The following is a 17,350-nucleotide window of genomic DNA, read 5'->3' on the forward strand; positions in this document are numbered from 1 at the left end:
TTTAAAAATTGATGTTAAAATTTTGTTTTTACATATATTTTGGAAAATAAAATTATTCAAAATAAAAGGGAAAAGGGATCAAAATGTTTTCAGTGAATTTTTCAAAGAAAAAAGTCTTTTTGCAGTGCAAGTATAACCATTTCCTTAAAAAACTCACAGCAGGGGGCAGCTAGGTGGTGCAGTGGATAAAACACTGGCCCTGGATTCAGGAGAACCTGAATTCAAATCCAGCCTCAGATACTTGACACTTACTAGCTGTGTGACCCTGGGCAAGTCACTTAACCCTCACTGCCCCACAAAAAACAAACAAAAAAACACAGCAGCTCATCATTTAGTTGTTTCATATATGTAAATAAGTTATTTTAGCAAACTGGGTAAAAACCAAAATGTAGTGAAGACCCATTTTCAAAAAATGGAAAATGTAGAAAAGCCCATAGGGCTGGTAGGCTTCAACAGCAACAGTAGGGGTAGAAAAGATCAAATTTCTTGCTACTTTGGCCAAGAATTCATAAATGAGGAAACATACTCTGCCACCTAAATTTTTTTCCAAGTTTGAACAGAGACAGAATAGAATAGATCCGTGTCCCAAATTTTCAGGTTCTTATCAAGAAAGCTGGCTGTCCATCTGTCCTTTTTCTTTCTCTCCTTTTTTAGGTCACTGTGTTTTTCCCCCAAGGAAAAAGAAACAATAGTTCTTCTTAGAAGTTCTTTCATTGTGTTTTAAATGTCAATAATCACAAAAACCTCTGGTTTCTCCTCATCATAGACTTGCATCGCTGAATATGTTATTGCCTTGACTTCAGTCCCCTAAAATGGTAATTAGAGACAGAAAAATAAAAATAAAATTTAAATGGAGAAAAGACAGTAAAATATGAAAACAACATGGCAAAAAGACCAGAAACTTATGCTGCTCTGTTCTTCTCAACTAACCTCCTGCCACTACCTTTCTGAAGCTAGGTGGTGTATTAAATAGAGCACTAGACTTGAAGTCAGGAAGACTTTAGTTCAAATCAGATACTTCCTAGTGTGACACATAACGTCCTCCAGTTTCAGTTTTCTCATGTGTAAAACAGGGTTAATCAAAGCACCTACATCCCAGGGTTCTGGTGAGGATTAAATGAACTAATATTTGTAAAGCCCTTGGCAACCTTACAGTGCTATAGGAATGCTATTGTGATTGCCTCCATTTTTTAATCATCTCCCTGATGTTCATCAGACCTTTACTCTCCCAGTGACCTAATGGCTTCCTATTAGGTGACAGTCAAATTACAGAGCAGTTGTCATGAGCTCAGAGCTCATGGGTAAGCTAGGCTTACCCTTTAGAAAGATAGGATTAGAGAGCTAGAGCTAAAAGTGACCTCTGGGGGCAGCTAGGTGGCACAGTGGATAAAGCACCGGCCCTGGATTCAGAGGACCTGAGTTCAAATCTGATCTCAGACACTTGACACTTACTAGCTGTGTAACCCTGGGCAAGTCACTTAACCCTCATTGCCCCACAAAAAAAAAGAAAAAGAAAAAAAAAGTCACCTCTGAGACCATCTGATCCAACCCCCTCATTTTATAGATGTGGAGACCCAAGCCTGGAGGGGGAGGAGATTGGGGGTTGGAGGGGTGCTAAGTGACCTGGCTCTAGTCATACAGGTAGTAAACATGAAAGGCAGGCAGGATTTGACTCTGACCACAGAGCTGGTGCCCTCTACCACATGGCCTGGCCTCAGAAAACAATGCTTGTCATATGGCTAAAATCATATTATTCTAATAAAACTGTCTAACAATAACCTTTTCAGTCCATACCTTTGATCTCCCTCTACCAAAGTGTAGTTTAGTGACTGCTCTGAATCTTATGGACTTACTCAGAGCTGTGTGGGAGCCCCAAGGTCACCTGATTTACTGAGTCTCACTTAGCCAAGTAGTTTCTAATAAGTGACACTTCTGTAAGGCTTTAACATTTACAACATGCTTCATATACATTAGTCATTTACTTCCAGTCAAGTCATAAATTCTGGGAAAACCTGTCTACTAGGGTGTCCTGTGAATGTGCCTTGTTCATGGTAGCTAACAACATAGAAATGCTTCATTCAAACCTTTTGACATATTAGAAAGGAAAATTCAATCATGCATTTCTTGCTTTGGGTAAAAAACACTTAAGGCTACTGAGTTTTTACATACCTGAGGATGCTTGTTCAAAGAAAACTCTTCTCCCCACCTTAAGAAAAATGAAGATATGGTTAAATCTTGCACAATTTTAGGAATTTCTATTGGACTTTTATATTATAAAATAATAGCTTAAAATTTTATGGTACCATAAAGTTTCCAAAGCTCTTTACATATACTATTAAATCACTGAAATTAAATTACTTCAAAATTATTTGATCTTCATAACAACCCCATGAGGTAGGTGCTACACAGATGAGAAAAATGAGCACAGAGAGGTTGAGTGGCTTGCTCAGGGTCACAGAGCTAACATGTGTCAGAGGGGGGCAGGGGAGGGATAAGGATTTGTATAGCATCTACTAGGTGCCAGGTAGTATGATAAATGCTTTTAAAAAATATTATTTAATTTAATCCTCACAGCAATGCTGGGAGGTAGGTGCTATTATTATTACAGATGAGGCCACTGAGACAAAGCAGACAGACTTGTCAGGATCACACAACTAGTCAGTGTCTAAGGCCGGATTTGCACTCTGGTCCTCCTGACTCCAGGCCCAGTGTGTTCTATCCACCGTGCCACCTAGTTGCTTCAATAAGCACATGGTGGGGTGGAGCTGAGGGCTGGGGGCAGAGAACTGTTTCATGAAGAATCTTGTTTTGAAAGGTCTATTGAAAGTGCCATTCAGGCACTTTGGTCAAATAGTTCTTTTATACCAGACTGATAGGCACTCCTGAAAATACAATGTGTAGGACAGGGTTCTAAATATAGAGGGGTATTGGACAAATGCTGTTTTAACACACACATATCTCCTTAATGAGATTTCAAGTGAAAGGGGAATAAATACCTACTGGCAATTACATGTATAGACAGGGGGTTAGGCTGGTGAATGTGTCTCTCTGGACTAAGGTTTCAATATTCTATTACTTCTCCAAAATTATAAAATGCTGACACCTTTACATACTTTCTTGACTCATCTTTTAAGAGAGGTTCTAGGGGCAGCTAGGTGGTGCAGTGGATAGAGCACGGGACCTGGATTCAGGAGTACCTGAGTTCAAATACAGCCTCATACACTTAACACTTACTAGCTGTGTGACCCTGGGCAAGTCACTTAACCCCAATTGCCTCACCAAAAAAAAAAAAAAAAAGAGAGAGGTTCTAGGGGGCAGCTAAGGTGGTGCAGTGGATAAAGTGCTGGCCCTGGATTCAGGAGGACTTGAGTTCAAATCTGGCCTCAGACACTTGACACTTACTAGCTATGTGACCCTGAGCAAGTCACTTAACCCTCACTGCCCCATGCAAAAAAAATAAAGAGAGAGAGGTTCTATACTGTCTAACTATAACTACCAAAGTTGGCTCCTTGGGATAGCTTGGCATTGTGAATGAAGAGCTGGCCCCAGGACCAGGAAGATGCCTCAGATCTGCCCTGGCTCACCCAGGGCAAGCCCCTTGATCCCTAAGTATCCCAAGTACTTTCTAAGACTATCAGCGGCAGAGAAAGTGGTAACCGGCTTTGGTAGAGCTTCATCATCCAGGAATGCCCTAAACCAATAAAACCACAGATACAGTCCCTGTGGCTCACTCACCCATCAAATGTGTCTTCCTAAGCAGTGTGACCACATCCCCTCCCTATTCAGTGATTCTCAGTGGCTCCCCATCACTGCCAAGATCCAATATAAGATCCTACTTGGCATTCAACATACTTTATAACCTGCCCTCTCCTACTCTTCCAGTCTTCATACACTGTACTCACTCCCTTGTACTCGGCAATCCAGTGACACTGGCTTCCTGGCTATTTCTTTCAGGAGACCTTCACACCATGTATTTTATTATTTTTTTTTGGCAGGGCAATGGGGGTTAAGTGACTTGCTCAGGGTCACACAGCTAGTAAGTGTCAAGTGTCTGAGGCCGGATTTGAACTCAAGTCCTCCTGAATCCAGGGCCAGTGCTTTATCCACTGCACCACCTAGCTGCCCCATTCCATGTATTTTCACTGGCTCTCCATCATGTCTTCCTCCTCATGTCTGCTTCCAACTTTCAAGGCTTAGTTAAAACCCTATGTCCTACAAGAAGTTTTTCCTGATTGTTCTTAATGCTAGTGCCTTCTCTCTCTTAATTACTTCCATTTCAACCTGTCCATAGCTTTTCTATGAATATCTGTTTGTATGCTGTTTCCCTCTTCACACTGTTAACTCCTCGAGAGCAGGAACTATCTATTGCCTTTCTTTGCATCCTCACTGCTTAGCACAGAGTAGGTGCTTAATATATGCTTGTCGACTGACCTAAGCTTGGTCTCAAAGAAGGGATATGTGCGGGGCAGTTAGGTGGCACAGTAGATAAAGCACTGGCCCTGGATTCAGGAGGACCTGAGTTCAAATCCCGCCTCAGACATTTGACACTTACTAGCTGTGTGACCCTGGGCAAGTCACTTAACCCTCACTGGCCGCCCCCTCCACCCCCCAAAAAAGAAGAGATATGTGAACGTACTCTTCTCTTTCTTTTCAACAGGTATGGAACACAGCTTATAAATCCAGATTTGGCTTGTTCTGCTAAATTACTTTTTTCTTCCTCTTCCTTTTCTGTTATTTGTTATAAATAAGGCTCTCCGGGGGGTGTTTCAGACATGTATTGGAGAAGTCAGGTGTTATAAGAACAAAAGAGAGCAAGCAAAATAAAAATGTTTGAAATAACCTATTGCTTACCCAATTGAGCGTAATTTGAAGTTTCTTTGGTCAATAGATAGTACTTTCACTTCCTAAGGAGAAACAGTAGAAGAAGCAGAGTTGTATGTAATAGTTATAGGTTTGTTTACATTACCCAATACCAACATTTCTCAATAAAAAATGATCAGGGTCATCAGAACCTTTCCCTCAAGTGAAAGGAATCCAAATGTTAAGTGACACGGGCAAACCAATTATGCTTCAATCAAAAATTAGGATAATTTTTTCTGAATCAACACCTTTTTACACATTTACATAAATGGTCTCCATTAGTTTAACTTTAAATAACCTATGGACATCAATCTTGAAATGAGTCAACAGTGCAATATGACAGCCATAAAGCTAATGTAATCTTAAGCAGAATTGAGCAGCCCAGTGTCCAGAATTAGCGAGGTCACAGTCATTGCTGTACTTGTCAGAACATATCTGGAGTTTTGGATTCAGTTCTGGGTATTATATTTTACGAAGGTTTTTGATAAGCAAGAGCGTGGGTGCTCTTTGGTGGGTCAAAGGGCAACCAGGTGAAGGGCTCTGAGTTCATGACTTGTGATAATGACTTGAAGAAACTGGAGATATTTAGCTTGGAGAAGAGAAGATTCAAGAATAGAATAGCTATCATCAAGTATTTGAAAGGTTATTACAATGTCATGTGTCATAAAGAAATAGTAAAACATCAGAATCTGCAGCAATGAGTGAAAAACTGCAGAGCCTGCTTCAGGTGTGATGTTGAGAAGCATTTCGAACAAAAGCTCTCCAGAAGTGAAAGGGGCTGCCTCAGAAGATGTAGGTTCTTTCTTCCCTGGAAGCATTCTGACTAAGGCTGGATGCCCATGAATGTCTGTGAGGGTGGAAAGGGGACTCTTGTTTAGGTATAGGTTGAATGAAATGGCTTCTGAGGTGACTCCAACTCTGAGATTCTGTGCTGTGCACAACAAACCCCTTTGCTTACCCGAGGTATGAAGAATTCATTGGCACTAAATTTATAAAGCCACTCATCCAAAAAGTGAAAGAGAAGAGACTGCAGGTCATCTCCTACAAAGTCAAATCACAAAGAGTTATAAATTTGCTGTTCTTCAAATTCAGAAATGATCTTTCCTAGCAGAGAAGTTTGCATCTATCTTATGCTTTGCCTATTGTATATTTATCATACAGCACTGCATACTGATCTACGGGTCATCTTTTTTGCTACATTATAAATTTAATGAAGGGGCAGCTTAGGTGGCGCAGTAGATAGAGCACTGGCCCTGGATTCAGGAGGATCTGAGTTCAAATCCAGCCTCAGGACATTTGACACTAGCTGTGTGACCCTGGGCAAGTCACTTAACCCCAACTGCCTCACCCAAAACGAATAAATAAATAAGCAAATTAATTAATTAATTAGTTGATTAATTAATTTGATGAGGGAAAGAGTCTTATTATCTCCAGCCCCTATCACAATATATGTATAGTAGATGATTGATGGATCAATGCATGAATCATAGGAAAATGACTTTAAGAGCCCCCACATTCTCTACCTTGAGTGAAAATCAGCAATGAATTATATACTGCAGATGTAACATGAGAGGAAGAGTAGGTTTGGCTAATCAATTTGTTTTGGATTTTTTGCTTATACTGTCAAATTTTCTAACATATAAATAACATGAAATGTTGCACATTTACAGCAATTCCCTCTTTGGAAAATGCACTTATTCCTAGAAGAAAAATACATGGAAAAAAAAAAGTTTTAACAGTACCACTTGTGTTTTGGGCTTTTTTACACCATATAGGCCCTTCCCAATATTTTCCCCCAAGTAAGTGTATAAGGCAACTGGTGCCAAAGTGGATTTCTAGTGCTGGTCTAGGAGTAAGGAAGATCTGAATTCAAATCTGGCTTCAGAAACACACGCACTTCCTAGCTGTGGGATCCCAGGGAAGTCACTTAACTTTTGTATGCCTCAGTTTCCTCAACTGTAAAATGAGGATCATAATAGTAACATATCTCCAAGGATTGTATTGAAGATCAAAGTAAAAAGCTTAGCATAGTGCCTGGCACATAGTAGGTGCTTAATAAATGCTTATTCCTTTCCTTTCCCTGACCCATCAAACCCTTCCTTGAAACAAAAACCACTAATAATAACTGATGGAGTGGCCATGTCTAACAGCACATTCATCTTCTATACCCACAGCCTCTGACTCTCTGCCAAGGAGAGGGAATTTAACCCAAATTCTGCCTTTGTTTTGTAAGAAAAGTACATTTTTACCTTCAGCTTCCACTTCAACTGTCTGGAGCGGCTCAACAGTTCCTGTGTCTGTCATGTAACCAAACATGGCCATTGCACACTGCTCAAATGCTTCTTCCAATGTGTCTCCCCAAGCATGTAACCTATGGAAATGGGATCAAGTCATCCCTGCAAAAGAATCACTTCAAGGCAAAGGGATAGCAAACCAGTGTAAGTGCAAAAAGACTAACTGCACTGACATTTGAGTGCTTTGAAACCACTACTTTCTTATTCCAAAGAAACCAAATTGGGCAGAAGAAACAAGGATGAAAGTAGCCATATCCAGGACCTCCCTTTTAGTCTTAATTTAAGTTGTAGATTTTCAAAGGGATACATATATAGTGACTTTATGCCTTCAAATTCCAGTAATACTCACTGTACATCAGCTGTATGATCCAGATCTAGGGGAGGGAAAAATACTAATGAGATACTAAATTTGATGTTCACATAAGATACAAAAATTACACCTACCTCATTGTTACAAAAATGCTAACAGAAATACTATATCACACCATGCTATCAATTTTTACATAGTTCTTTTAAAAGATTTAAATTTATCTGGTTATATGCTATTCAGTAGTTTTATCAGGCAACACATTATAACAGACAGAGTTGGCCTCAGAATCAAGAAGACCTCGATGGATTTAAGTTCCTGCTTCTGCCACATATTGAGGCTGGAACAAGTCATTAATCTCAGTCCCCCAGGCAACTTTCTCAAACTATAAATTGCTAAGAAGGTGTCAATCTGCAATAATAAAGGAAGTTCCTTACCCAGAACTCTGCACTGATGAAATTATGGGTCCAGTTTTAAATTGTTATCAGTAGGTTAAACAAGTCAAACTTGTAACTAAAATAATTGACAATTCCTAAAGGGAATAGCAGGAACTCTGATTTCTCAGTGATTTGGAGAGTATCTAAGAAATTACTATTTCTTAATAAGAAAATTATATAAGTAGTTTTCTGTCATTAGTAAACAACAAAAACATACTACCAACAAGGAAAACTAAATTTGTACTAAGTATCTTCTGGGTACAATGTCATTCAAGGAATTACAATACCACCAAGGAAAACAAATGGAGAAAGCTTTCTCTAAATTTTGCTTTTTCAGACAGAATACTAGAGAAGAAAAACTTCTTATGAATAGAAACCAGATTTTATGTTTTATTATCTTCATAAAAGCATTCAAAGTTACATTTTATAGAATATTTATAGCACATATACACACATACACATATACTCTGATATACTACATAACTTCTATCGTATCTAAAGAGTTCTACTCAAAAGATAAAATACTGAAGTATCAATGAAATAAATATTTTATATATCCATAATGCAGCTAAATTATTTGTCAGAGGAAAGAATAAGAGTAATTTTTGTTACTGTGTTGTTGTTTTTTACCGGGGAAAGCAACATAGTAGGATTGAAAGAGCACTGGACTAGGAATTATAATACTTCCCTTTCTAGTCTCAGTTCTGTCTTCAACTACTTGTGTAAATCTGGTTGTCACTTAATTCCTTTGTGGGTCATTTTCTTTATCTTAAAAATAAGAATTATGCCTTCCCCACTTCACTGGATTGTTTTGAGGTTCCAATTTGTAATGTCTTTCAGACTTGTTACTTTCTTTCCATTCCCACTGTCATCAGTCAGTCCCCCTCCCCCAATTAATTCATCTTTTAGAAACCTCAAAGTGTTATATAATAATAGCTGGAATTTGGCTATGTAAATGAGTTATATAATCATTATCCAGATTATTATAGTAACAGTCTTCTTGCCTCCAATATGTCACCCCTTCTTCTAAACATCCTACAATTAATTCACTGCTAGATTGCTTCTGAAAAATGCTATTTTAAGAAAATTTCTCAATGGCTCCTTATTATCCACAGGATAAAATCCAAATTCTTTAGGTGGTCAATAAATATTATTGAAGAAATGAAATAATGAATGAGTAATATTTATGGGAACGATATTTTAATAGTTCTTTATACCATAACTTTCTTTGAATCAAAAACAGCACCTCAAACAAGGACTAGGATTTTTAGGGCATTCTAAAATAAGTGGAGACCAAGGTGGATAATCATTTTACTCAAGAATAATGAGAAGAAGGGGGAAGCTAGGTCGCTCAGTGGGTAAGGCACCAGCCCTAGATTCAGGAGGACATGAGTTCAAATCCAAACTCAGACACTTGACACTTAGTAGCTGTGTGACCAGGCAAGTTACTTTAACCCTCATTGACCCACCCAAAAAAAGAAAAAATGAGAAGAGTAGGAGACAAAATAGCGCCAAAGTACCCCCAGATCCTCCATTTAAGAAGTCTAGTTATTTCCCACCCCACTGTTCTCCTGCCTTCATTATCTCTCAAAATTCATCATCCTGAAAGACTATATTAACTCTGAAACTCACATCTCCTTAGTACCTCTTTCCCCTGGAGGCCCTACCTCCCTCTGATTGGAGATGGTGGAGGGTGGACATTGGAGATTTCCCAGATCATCCATTTAAGGAAAGGTCCTGGGCAGTCATCTCATAATTCCCCACTAAGCTTCAGGACTTAATCATTCATTAAATAGTGATCACCTAGAGTGCAGGACCTGTTTTTTGCCTTTCTTTGTATCTCCCATGCTTAGTATAGTGCCTAGAACACAGTAGACATTTAATAAATGTTTATTGATTGACAGAGAACCAGCTAAAGCTAAAGAAATAACAGATGTTCATCCATGTACAATCAGGTTGGAAAGAACAAAACACTGGACATTTCCCCCCACTCCTCTTTTATACACATCTGTTAGGTTGTATACAGCTATTGAACTTTTTAGTGGGGATGTGGATATAGCACACAGCTTGGAATTAGGAAGACTCTTCTTCCTAAGTTCAAATCCAGCCCCAGACACCTACTAGCTGTGTGACCCTGGGCAAGTCACTTTACCCTGTTTGCCTCAGTTCCTCATCTGTAAAATGAGCTGGAGAAGGAAATGGCAAACGACTCCAGTATCTTTGCCAGGAAAACCCCAAAATGGGGTCATAAAGAATCAGAAACGACTCAACACCACCACCACCACCACCACCACCACCACCACCTGGACTTTTGTGCTGTCTCCTCAGCAAGACTGCCCTGGAGGTTTTACTTTAACCAGATTTCACCCATCTAAAAAAAATACTAGGAGAGGGGGCAGCTAGGTGGTGCAGTGGATAGAGCACCGGCCCTTCAAGAGGACCTGAGTTCAAATCCAGCCTCAGACACTTAACACTTACTAGCTGTGTGACCCTAGGCAAGTCACTTAACCCCAGTTGCCTCACCACAAAATCAAAACTTTAAAAAAAAAAATGCCAGGAGAAAGAAAACTCACAGAATGTGACTTGTACTAGGCTGAATACTGAATATTTCATACTCTATTTCACACTTTCTATCTAAACTTCTTTACTTGTCTTTCAAGACTCTTCCCTACCTATTTCCTATCATTGCCCAAAAGGTACCAATCATATGTTCCAGTCTGGCTACTTTCCACCCTATTCCACAATTACGCCATGTTCATTTCCCTGCTTTCAATCAGACTGGGATGCTGTCTCTCCTCTCCTCTTGCCTAGTCAAAATCTATCCATCCATACTATTGTGCTGTAAGAAATGATAAGCAGGTGGATTTCAGAAAAACCTAGACTTACATGAATTGATGCTGAGTGAAATGAGTAGAACCAAGAGAACATTGTACAGTATCAACAACATTGTGTGATAATCAACTGTGATAGTCTTAACTCTTTTCAGCAATACAATGATCCAAGACAATGCCAAAAGACTCATGGTGGAAAACGCTCTCCACATTCAGAAAAAGAACTATTGGGGGCAGCTAGGTGACAATGCGGATAAAGCACCAGCCCTGGATTCAGGAGGACCTGAGTTCAAATTTGGTCTCAGACACTTGACACTTACTAGCTGTGTGACCCTGGGCAAGTTACTTAACCCTCATTGCCTCACCAAAACAAACAAACAAACAAACAAAAGAAAAAGAACTATGGAGTCTGAATGCAGATTGAAGCATACTATTTTCACTTTCGTTGTTGCTTTTTTTTGTTGTTTATTCTTGTATTTTTTTCCCTTTTGTTCTGATTGTTCTCTTACAACATGATGAATGTGGAAATATGTTTAATATGATTATAATATATAACCTATATCAGATTGCTTGCTGGCTTTGGGACAGGAGAAGGGAAGGGAGGGAGGGAGAAAAAACTGGAACTCGAAAAATCTTTACATGTATATTAAAATTTTTTTTTAATAAAATCAAATTAAAAAAAACAAACTATGCATCCTAACTCATGTTCCACCTCTCCCAAAACATTTGCCCTAACATCTTCACTGATCTCCCTCTTAGATAAACTCTAATAACAACCTACAATTTTAACACTCAATTAACCTATTATTGTACTACTTTCTAATTCTTTCATGCATACTGGTCCTGGGTTCCCAACTAAACCATAAACTCCATGTCCTCATCTGTAAAATGAGGGGGTTGGACCAATGACCTTTCAGGTCCCTTTTAACTTCAAACCTATGATCCTGTGACTCTTACCCCAAAGCCCTAAAAGAACCATAAATGTATATAGTGTACACATTTATATTTAATATACACTTAAGCTCAAGCTTTAAAAACAAGAAAAGGGGAAAAAAGCTCTGTAAAATTGGGTCCCAAGATACCAATGATACCTTGCTTATATAGTACTAGAGACATCTGACATTTACTTACAACTCTGTGAGGTAGATAGGGTACTAGTATTACCATTTTATAAAAGAGGAAACTGAGGCTAAGAGAGGTTAAGTGGTTTGCAAGGATAACACAAGTTTTCCACTGAGTCTAGATTTCTTGACTAGTAACCCTAATTCCATTCCATTCAATACACCATACTAATGGATCAATGGGCCATATAATTTCACAAATAAGGAAACAGAGGAAAGGCTACGGTAACTTTCTCAAGATCATACAGGTAATAAGTAGCAGAGAATGACTCAAATTCAGGTCCTGCTTCCCGATCCTATGTTTCTTTTCTTTTCTTTTTTTTGCGGGGCAATGGGGGTTAAGTGATTTGCCCAGGGTCATAGAGCTGGTAAGTGTCAAGTGTCTGAGTTCGGATTTGAACTCAGGTCCTCCTGAATCCAGGGCCGGTGCTTTATCCACTGCACCAACTAGTTGCCCCAGATCCTATGTTTCTTTTACTGTGTCATTCTATTTATTCATGAATTAGAATTCATTTGCCTACTTCAGGAAGACTTCACCGCACCAAAGTTAGTATCCAAACTTTGATTTCCTTTCTATGCTATTTAGAAACTGAACCCAAGTTGTTCCACAACTCAAGGCTTTCCCCTCAACTACATGACGTCGTGAACGGCAGCTGGAAAAGATCTCAGAGCGTCTGCAGAAGGAGTTTGGGCTAAATCGCCTCCGAGGGCCCTTCTGATTCTAAATCTACGCTGAGGCTCAGAGAAGGGAAGGGCCTTGTCTGCGGTCACAAGCGACCACGAAACTGGGCCCGGACGTCGGACAGCGCACAGTTGAGGAAAGAGCACCGGACTTGAGCGTGTGACTCTGGGCGCTTTCCAGGACTCAGGCTACCCCTCGGGAAAAAGGGGGTGCGGTGAGATGATAGCAGCCAAGGTCCTTTAGTGGTGAAGGGCCCGTTCTCCACCCTGAGAAGGCCTCCCCCGCTAGGATGGCCCAAAATCCGAGAGAAAGCGAACTCACACTCGTATTTCCGGGTGGCCGGGGGGTACTTGGCCTTGATTGCCTTTTGAGCTTCATTCAGGTTGTAGTCCCTCACGTCTTCGCTGTCCAGAGCCATGGCTATTCAGTCCGAGGCTCCACTTCCGCCCTTCGCCGGCGCAGCTTCCGTCCGGGGTCACCGCCCCGCGACGCGTGCCCTTAAAGGGCCAGGCCTCAGTTCTTGCCATACTTTTAGCTACGGCCGCTGGCCCTACATCCTCTAACGTAGTAGGAGGAGCTGACCCATGCGGCAGTGGGGGTTAAATGAGTGCCCCAGTTCTTACACCGCTGTAGGTCTAGGTGAGGATGCCTTCACCCCCGAGGAAAGAAGCTGGCCTTCCCTCAGTAAAGGGTCCCACGTTCCCTCTCATTTCAATGGAGGGGGGTCCTGGGACTCTCCCGTCGAAGGAGGTCAAAGCCAGAACCTCGGGTGAGCTTTAATGGAGTTTGACTTAGGAAAATGGCCGGCTCCCAGGGGAAACTTCGAGCCTCCCCATTTTCCAGCTTCCCCCTCCCCCCCTCACCCCACTCACGTGACCACCAGCCGTTTTCCCGGGCGGCCGGGCTGCGCGCGCTCGCCAATCTCCGCAACCCGACAGCGCGGGGAGAGGAGGAGGCGGGACCGAGCCGTGGGGGGAGGGGTAGACCGCGATGCCGAAGCCGGCTCGCGGCGGCGACGCGCCTTCCGATTGGCCGTCGCTGGGGAGCCCTCCTCCCAATTCCTCCCCTTTTTCGTCTCGGCCTGTTTCGATTGGCCGCCGTTGGCGCGAAGGTGCGCGGCTCGGGCCACACGCAGGGGCGGCAGGAAACAATAGAGGCCGCGCGCGCAGAGCGAGCGCCCTCGAGCCCTCCCCATCCCCCACCCCTTCACCCTCACCCCCCCCTTCGCGGTGCCGCGACCCCGGGAACCCCCGGCCCCCTCCGCCCGTCATTCCGTCCGTCAGCTTCTCCGCCCGCCATGGCCGACAAGGAAGGTGAGGGGGGCCGGGGGAGGGAGGGGATCGAGCGCGGAGGAGGGGACCCTATCGGCAGCCCAAGCCGGCCCTCCCCGACCCGGGGAGGGAAGGAGAGGTGTAAGAGGTGGTCCTCCCACCCCGCGGCCTCCGGCTCTCCCCGGTGTTGCGGCACTGCCATTCTCTCGCAGGCCTCTCCGCCTCGTCTACGTGTCCGTCCCCAGGAAGGAGGCCAGGGGTTGGCGCTGCCCGACCTGGGGCTGGGGGGAGGGGTGCGCTGCAACGAGTTCTGGGCGATCGTGGATCCCATCCCACGCTTCTTAAAGCTGGGGAAACTGAGGCCGAGCGAGGGCACGGGACTTCCCCAAGTTCACCGAGGTAGCGAGCAGCAAAGGCAGACTAGGAACACAAGTCTCTTCTTATAGATCTGGGATTTGCCCAGACTCACGACGCTGCTCCGCTGGCTGTGTGACCTTGGACGAGTGGTTTAACTTGGAAAATTCGGTTTGGGATTTGGGGTCTGACGATCTCAGGGTCTGCTCTTTATTTTTCGGCTTCCGTGCCAGCTTCTTAAATAACGCTCCTAAAACACAGGTGTGGTTGTGAATCTCGTGTTGTCCGTGTACTTCTGCGTCTCCCCAGTCGCCACTTGGATAAAGTTCGAATTCCTCGCTGACATTTAAATCCCTTCTTGATCCAGCCCCAGCTTAACCTTTCCGACGATTTTCACTGTTGAGCTTCTTTTAGCATCTGTGTTGGAGCCATCTTTAACCTATCTACTCTTCTGATGATGTGTTTCGTCTCTCGGAACTTTGGCGTTCTCGGAACTTTTGGCTTTTACCAGAATGCACTTTCCTCAACTGGATAGCTGAGAATTCGTGACTTCTTATCAGGTTCCTCATAGGTCCTATCTCCTACGAGAAGCCTTTAAAAATGTGTAGTCTGAACTTAACAAACATCAAATAAAGTGGACGTTTCTGTATGTATGGTAGAACTGAACAAGCTTTTCCTGATCTCCCTGGCTCTTAGTGCTCTTTCTAACTTGATATGTTATATCTGCTTACCCTCCAAGAATATTAACTTCTTTTTAATCTTTGTATCCTTAATGCAACTGAAACTGGCTCTGTTCCATTTTTTTTTTCTTGCTTTGACTCCAGTTACTCATCTGGAAAAGGAAGGGGCTGAATTCAATCTCCAGAAAGCTTTTTTCCTCCTTAAAACCCATGAAATAAGCCCTGGAGTTAGTCCCAGTCCCATACAAATGGAAGAGGGGGAAAGTTTGGAGGGATCATATATGTACAAGAGGCTGGCACCCTCTCCCTCTCAAGCTGCCTGAGAACAGAAATGTGTGCAATGGATAATTTTTATCAAAGTACTTATATCTCGAGGTTAATTCCATTCATTTCTTTTTATTTTTTAGCAGCCTTTGATGATGCTGTAGAAGAACGAGTGATCAACGAAGAGTATAAAATATGGAAAAAAAATACTCCTTTTCTCTATGACTTAGTGATGACCCATGCCCTAGAGTGGCCCAGCCTGACTGCACAGTGGCTTCCAGATGTAACCAGGTGATTCGACTATCTTAATGATTTAAAGGGATTAGGAGTGGCATCAAAATAATAATAGCTTTTATAGAGATTTTTACTTGCAAAAAGCTTTACAAATATCTCATTAAAACACAACTCTGAGAAGTAGGTGTATTATTATCCCCATTATATAGATGAAGAATCTGAGGCAGAAAGTTAAGTGACTTGCCTGGGGTTCCACAACCGGTGAATGTCCCATGCTGGATTTGAACCAGATCTTCCTAACTCTGTGTGCAGCAGTTTATCCGATGTACCTAGCTGTCCTGCATTTGAGGATATGGTCTGCGGGAAAAAAACAAATTTCTTTTTGCCACAGTAAGGATACTGCCATTGAATGGATGGGGACTACATCCATTGTCCTCCCCCCCAATAACTTAGGGAGGTGGTTTAGCAAAAATAATAATAGGGCTTTTGGGGGGGGGTTCCAAGACTTCCAAAGTGCTTTACATTTGTCAGTCTCATTTGATCTTGACAGCAGCCTTTTGTAGTAAATTCTCTTCCCCATTTCACTGGTGAGGAAACTAGGGCTAAGTGAGATTAAATGTAAGTGCCTGAGGCCAGATTCTGACTCTGCCCGGCACTCTATACTACCCCACCTAGCTGTATCTAAATTGGTTGATGGTTATTTATGTGTGTGACTGGTCACATTGCTTTGTTATTCCTGTGTGTGGAAAGATAGAAACAAAATAATTTGGGTAATTCCACACAAGTTAGCACTACTGTGAACTGTGTGCTAATCTAGAAGAAATACTTTTACCTTTATTTTTTGGTGAGCTGAGTAGTCATCTGAAAGTTCTAGCAAACTGAAGTAGGGAACCATGGATTTGGAGGAAGACGACCCTGTTTAGAGTCTTGGCTTTACCACTTAACACTTGTGGGACCATGGGCAAATCACTTAGTCTTTCTCATTAGTAAAATGAAGTATTGGTCTCAGAACATCTCCAAGTTCCTTCCTAACTTTTAAGTCTTAATAATTTGGAAAGCCCTAACGAGGAGGCCTCCACATGCAGAAATAGTGCTTGCATTTAGTCAGCATAATAAATATATTTGTGTGTTTAAGATCTTAAAATAGGTTTTAAGATATTATCAGCCTTCAAAAAATGTTTCTAGTCTTTACTGTATTAGTAGCATAGCAGTAGATCTCATTGCCTTTGTGTGTCTTAGGAAGTATAGTACTTAAAGCTGTAGGTCATAAACATTTTACTTATCTTGTTTCTTTTAGAGCTAATGTAATTTCTTATAGCATTAGCAGACAGTGGTAGTACTCCAAATACTGGACTTGGAGTCAGAGACTTGGTTTCAAATTCTGCTGTTTACACTAGTTTTGTGCTTGTTGTCAAGTCATGTAACTTCTTGAAGCCTCAATTTCCTGATCTGTGAAATAAGGGATAATAGTATTTACCTTCTTATGACATTTGAATAAAATGTTGGCAAAGCAATTTGCCAAACTCAAGTATTAGATAAATGCAGCTGTTACCGTTATTGTTGTCCTTGTTATAGGCCTTGGCCTTATTCTCATTTGTCTATCTACAGATATTTAAAATACATTTATGTTTGTATGGTTTTTAAGAAACATTTTTCATTTAACAGTAGTTTTTCATTCTCATCCTATATAACATGTACTCAAATGTGTACATACTATATCTTCCCAGTAGAAAGTAAACTTCCTGAGAATAGGAACTATTTCACTTTTGTCTTTTGAGGAACTTTGCTGAAGATACACATAGCAGCTGCTTAGTCTTAGGGTCCCTGGGGCTGAGTGGGACCCCCAGTAACCATCTAGCCCAGGGGTTCTTAATCTTTTTTGTGTCTTGTACCCCTTAGGCAGCCTAATGAAACCTCTGGACTCCCCAGAACTGTATAGATTATTTTAAATTTACAATCAAAGAAACTGCCAAATTTCATTTAGATATTAGTGAAAACAAAGGTGTAATTTTTTT

The 17,350-nt window shown here is 41.6% G+C and overlaps 2 protein-coding genes across 5 annotated transcripts in view; one reads left to right on the forward strand and one right to left on the reverse strand.

Annotated features, from left to right (window-relative positions):
* On the reverse strand, positions 1-13,374 carry ZBTB8OS (zinc finger and BTB domain containing 8 opposite strand). 2 transcript variants are annotated; one of them, XM_043991433.1, is made up of 7 exons: positions 12,854-13,374; positions 7,504-7,528; positions 7,110-7,231; positions 5,819-5,901; positions 4,852-4,904; positions 2,170-2,206; positions 1-807 (listed from the first exon to the last, which is right to left on the reverse strand). In XM_043991433.1, exons 1-7 carry the CDS (start codon positions 12,948-12,950, stop codon positions 721-723), a joined length of 504 nt encoding a protein of 167 aa, XP_043847368.1. In that variant the 5' UTR covers positions 12,951-13,374; the 3' UTR covers positions 1-720. The 2 variants fall into 2 exon arrangements, with proteins under 2 accessions (XP_043847368.1, XP_043847369.1); XM_043991434.1 differs by lacking the exon at positions 7,504-7,528.
* RBBP4 (RB binding protein 4, chromatin remodeling factor) overlaps positions 13,162-17,350 on the forward strand; it is a 26,082-nt gene continuing 21,893 nt past the window's right edge. Inside the window, exons 1-2 of one of the 3 annotated variants that reach the window (XM_043991429.1) lie at positions 13,162-13,301; positions 15,245-15,392. In XM_043991429.1, the coding sequence (XP_043847364.1) occupies positions 13,178-13,301; positions 15,245-15,392 (272 nt within the window). In that variant the 5' untranslated portion in view covers positions 13,162-13,177. Of the gene's footprint in view, positions 13,302-13,705; positions 13,846-15,244; positions 15,393-17,350 lie in introns of those variants that run through there. The other 2 variants (XM_043991430.1, XM_043991431.1) reach the window with 2 other exon arrangements.

This window comes from Dromiciops gliroides, chromosome 3 (assembly GCF_019393635.1).
Source record: "Dromiciops gliroides isolate mDroGli1 chromosome 3, mDroGli1.pri, whole genome shotgun sequence".
Taxonomy (NCBI): domain Eukaryota; kingdom Metazoa; phylum Chordata; class Mammalia; order Microbiotheria; family Microbiotheriidae; genus Dromiciops; species Dromiciops gliroides.

What these genes read in the sequence shown, in the direction of transcription:
- ZBTB8OS (XM_043991433.1), bottom strand. Translation starts at nt 12,950, where the DNA reads ATGGCTCTGGACAGCGAAGACGTGAGGGACTACAACCTGAATGAAGCT. An exon ending in GGCCACCCGGAAATACGAGT is followed by an intron (nt 7,529 to 12,853) that starts GTGAGTTCGCTT and finishes TCCCTCCCCTAG; the next exon opens with ATCTGGATCATACAGCTGAT. An exon ending in GATCATACAGCTGATGTACA is followed by an intron (nt 7,232 to 7,503) that starts GTGAGTATTACT and finishes CCATTTCCATAG; the next exon opens with GTTACATGCTTGGGGAGACA.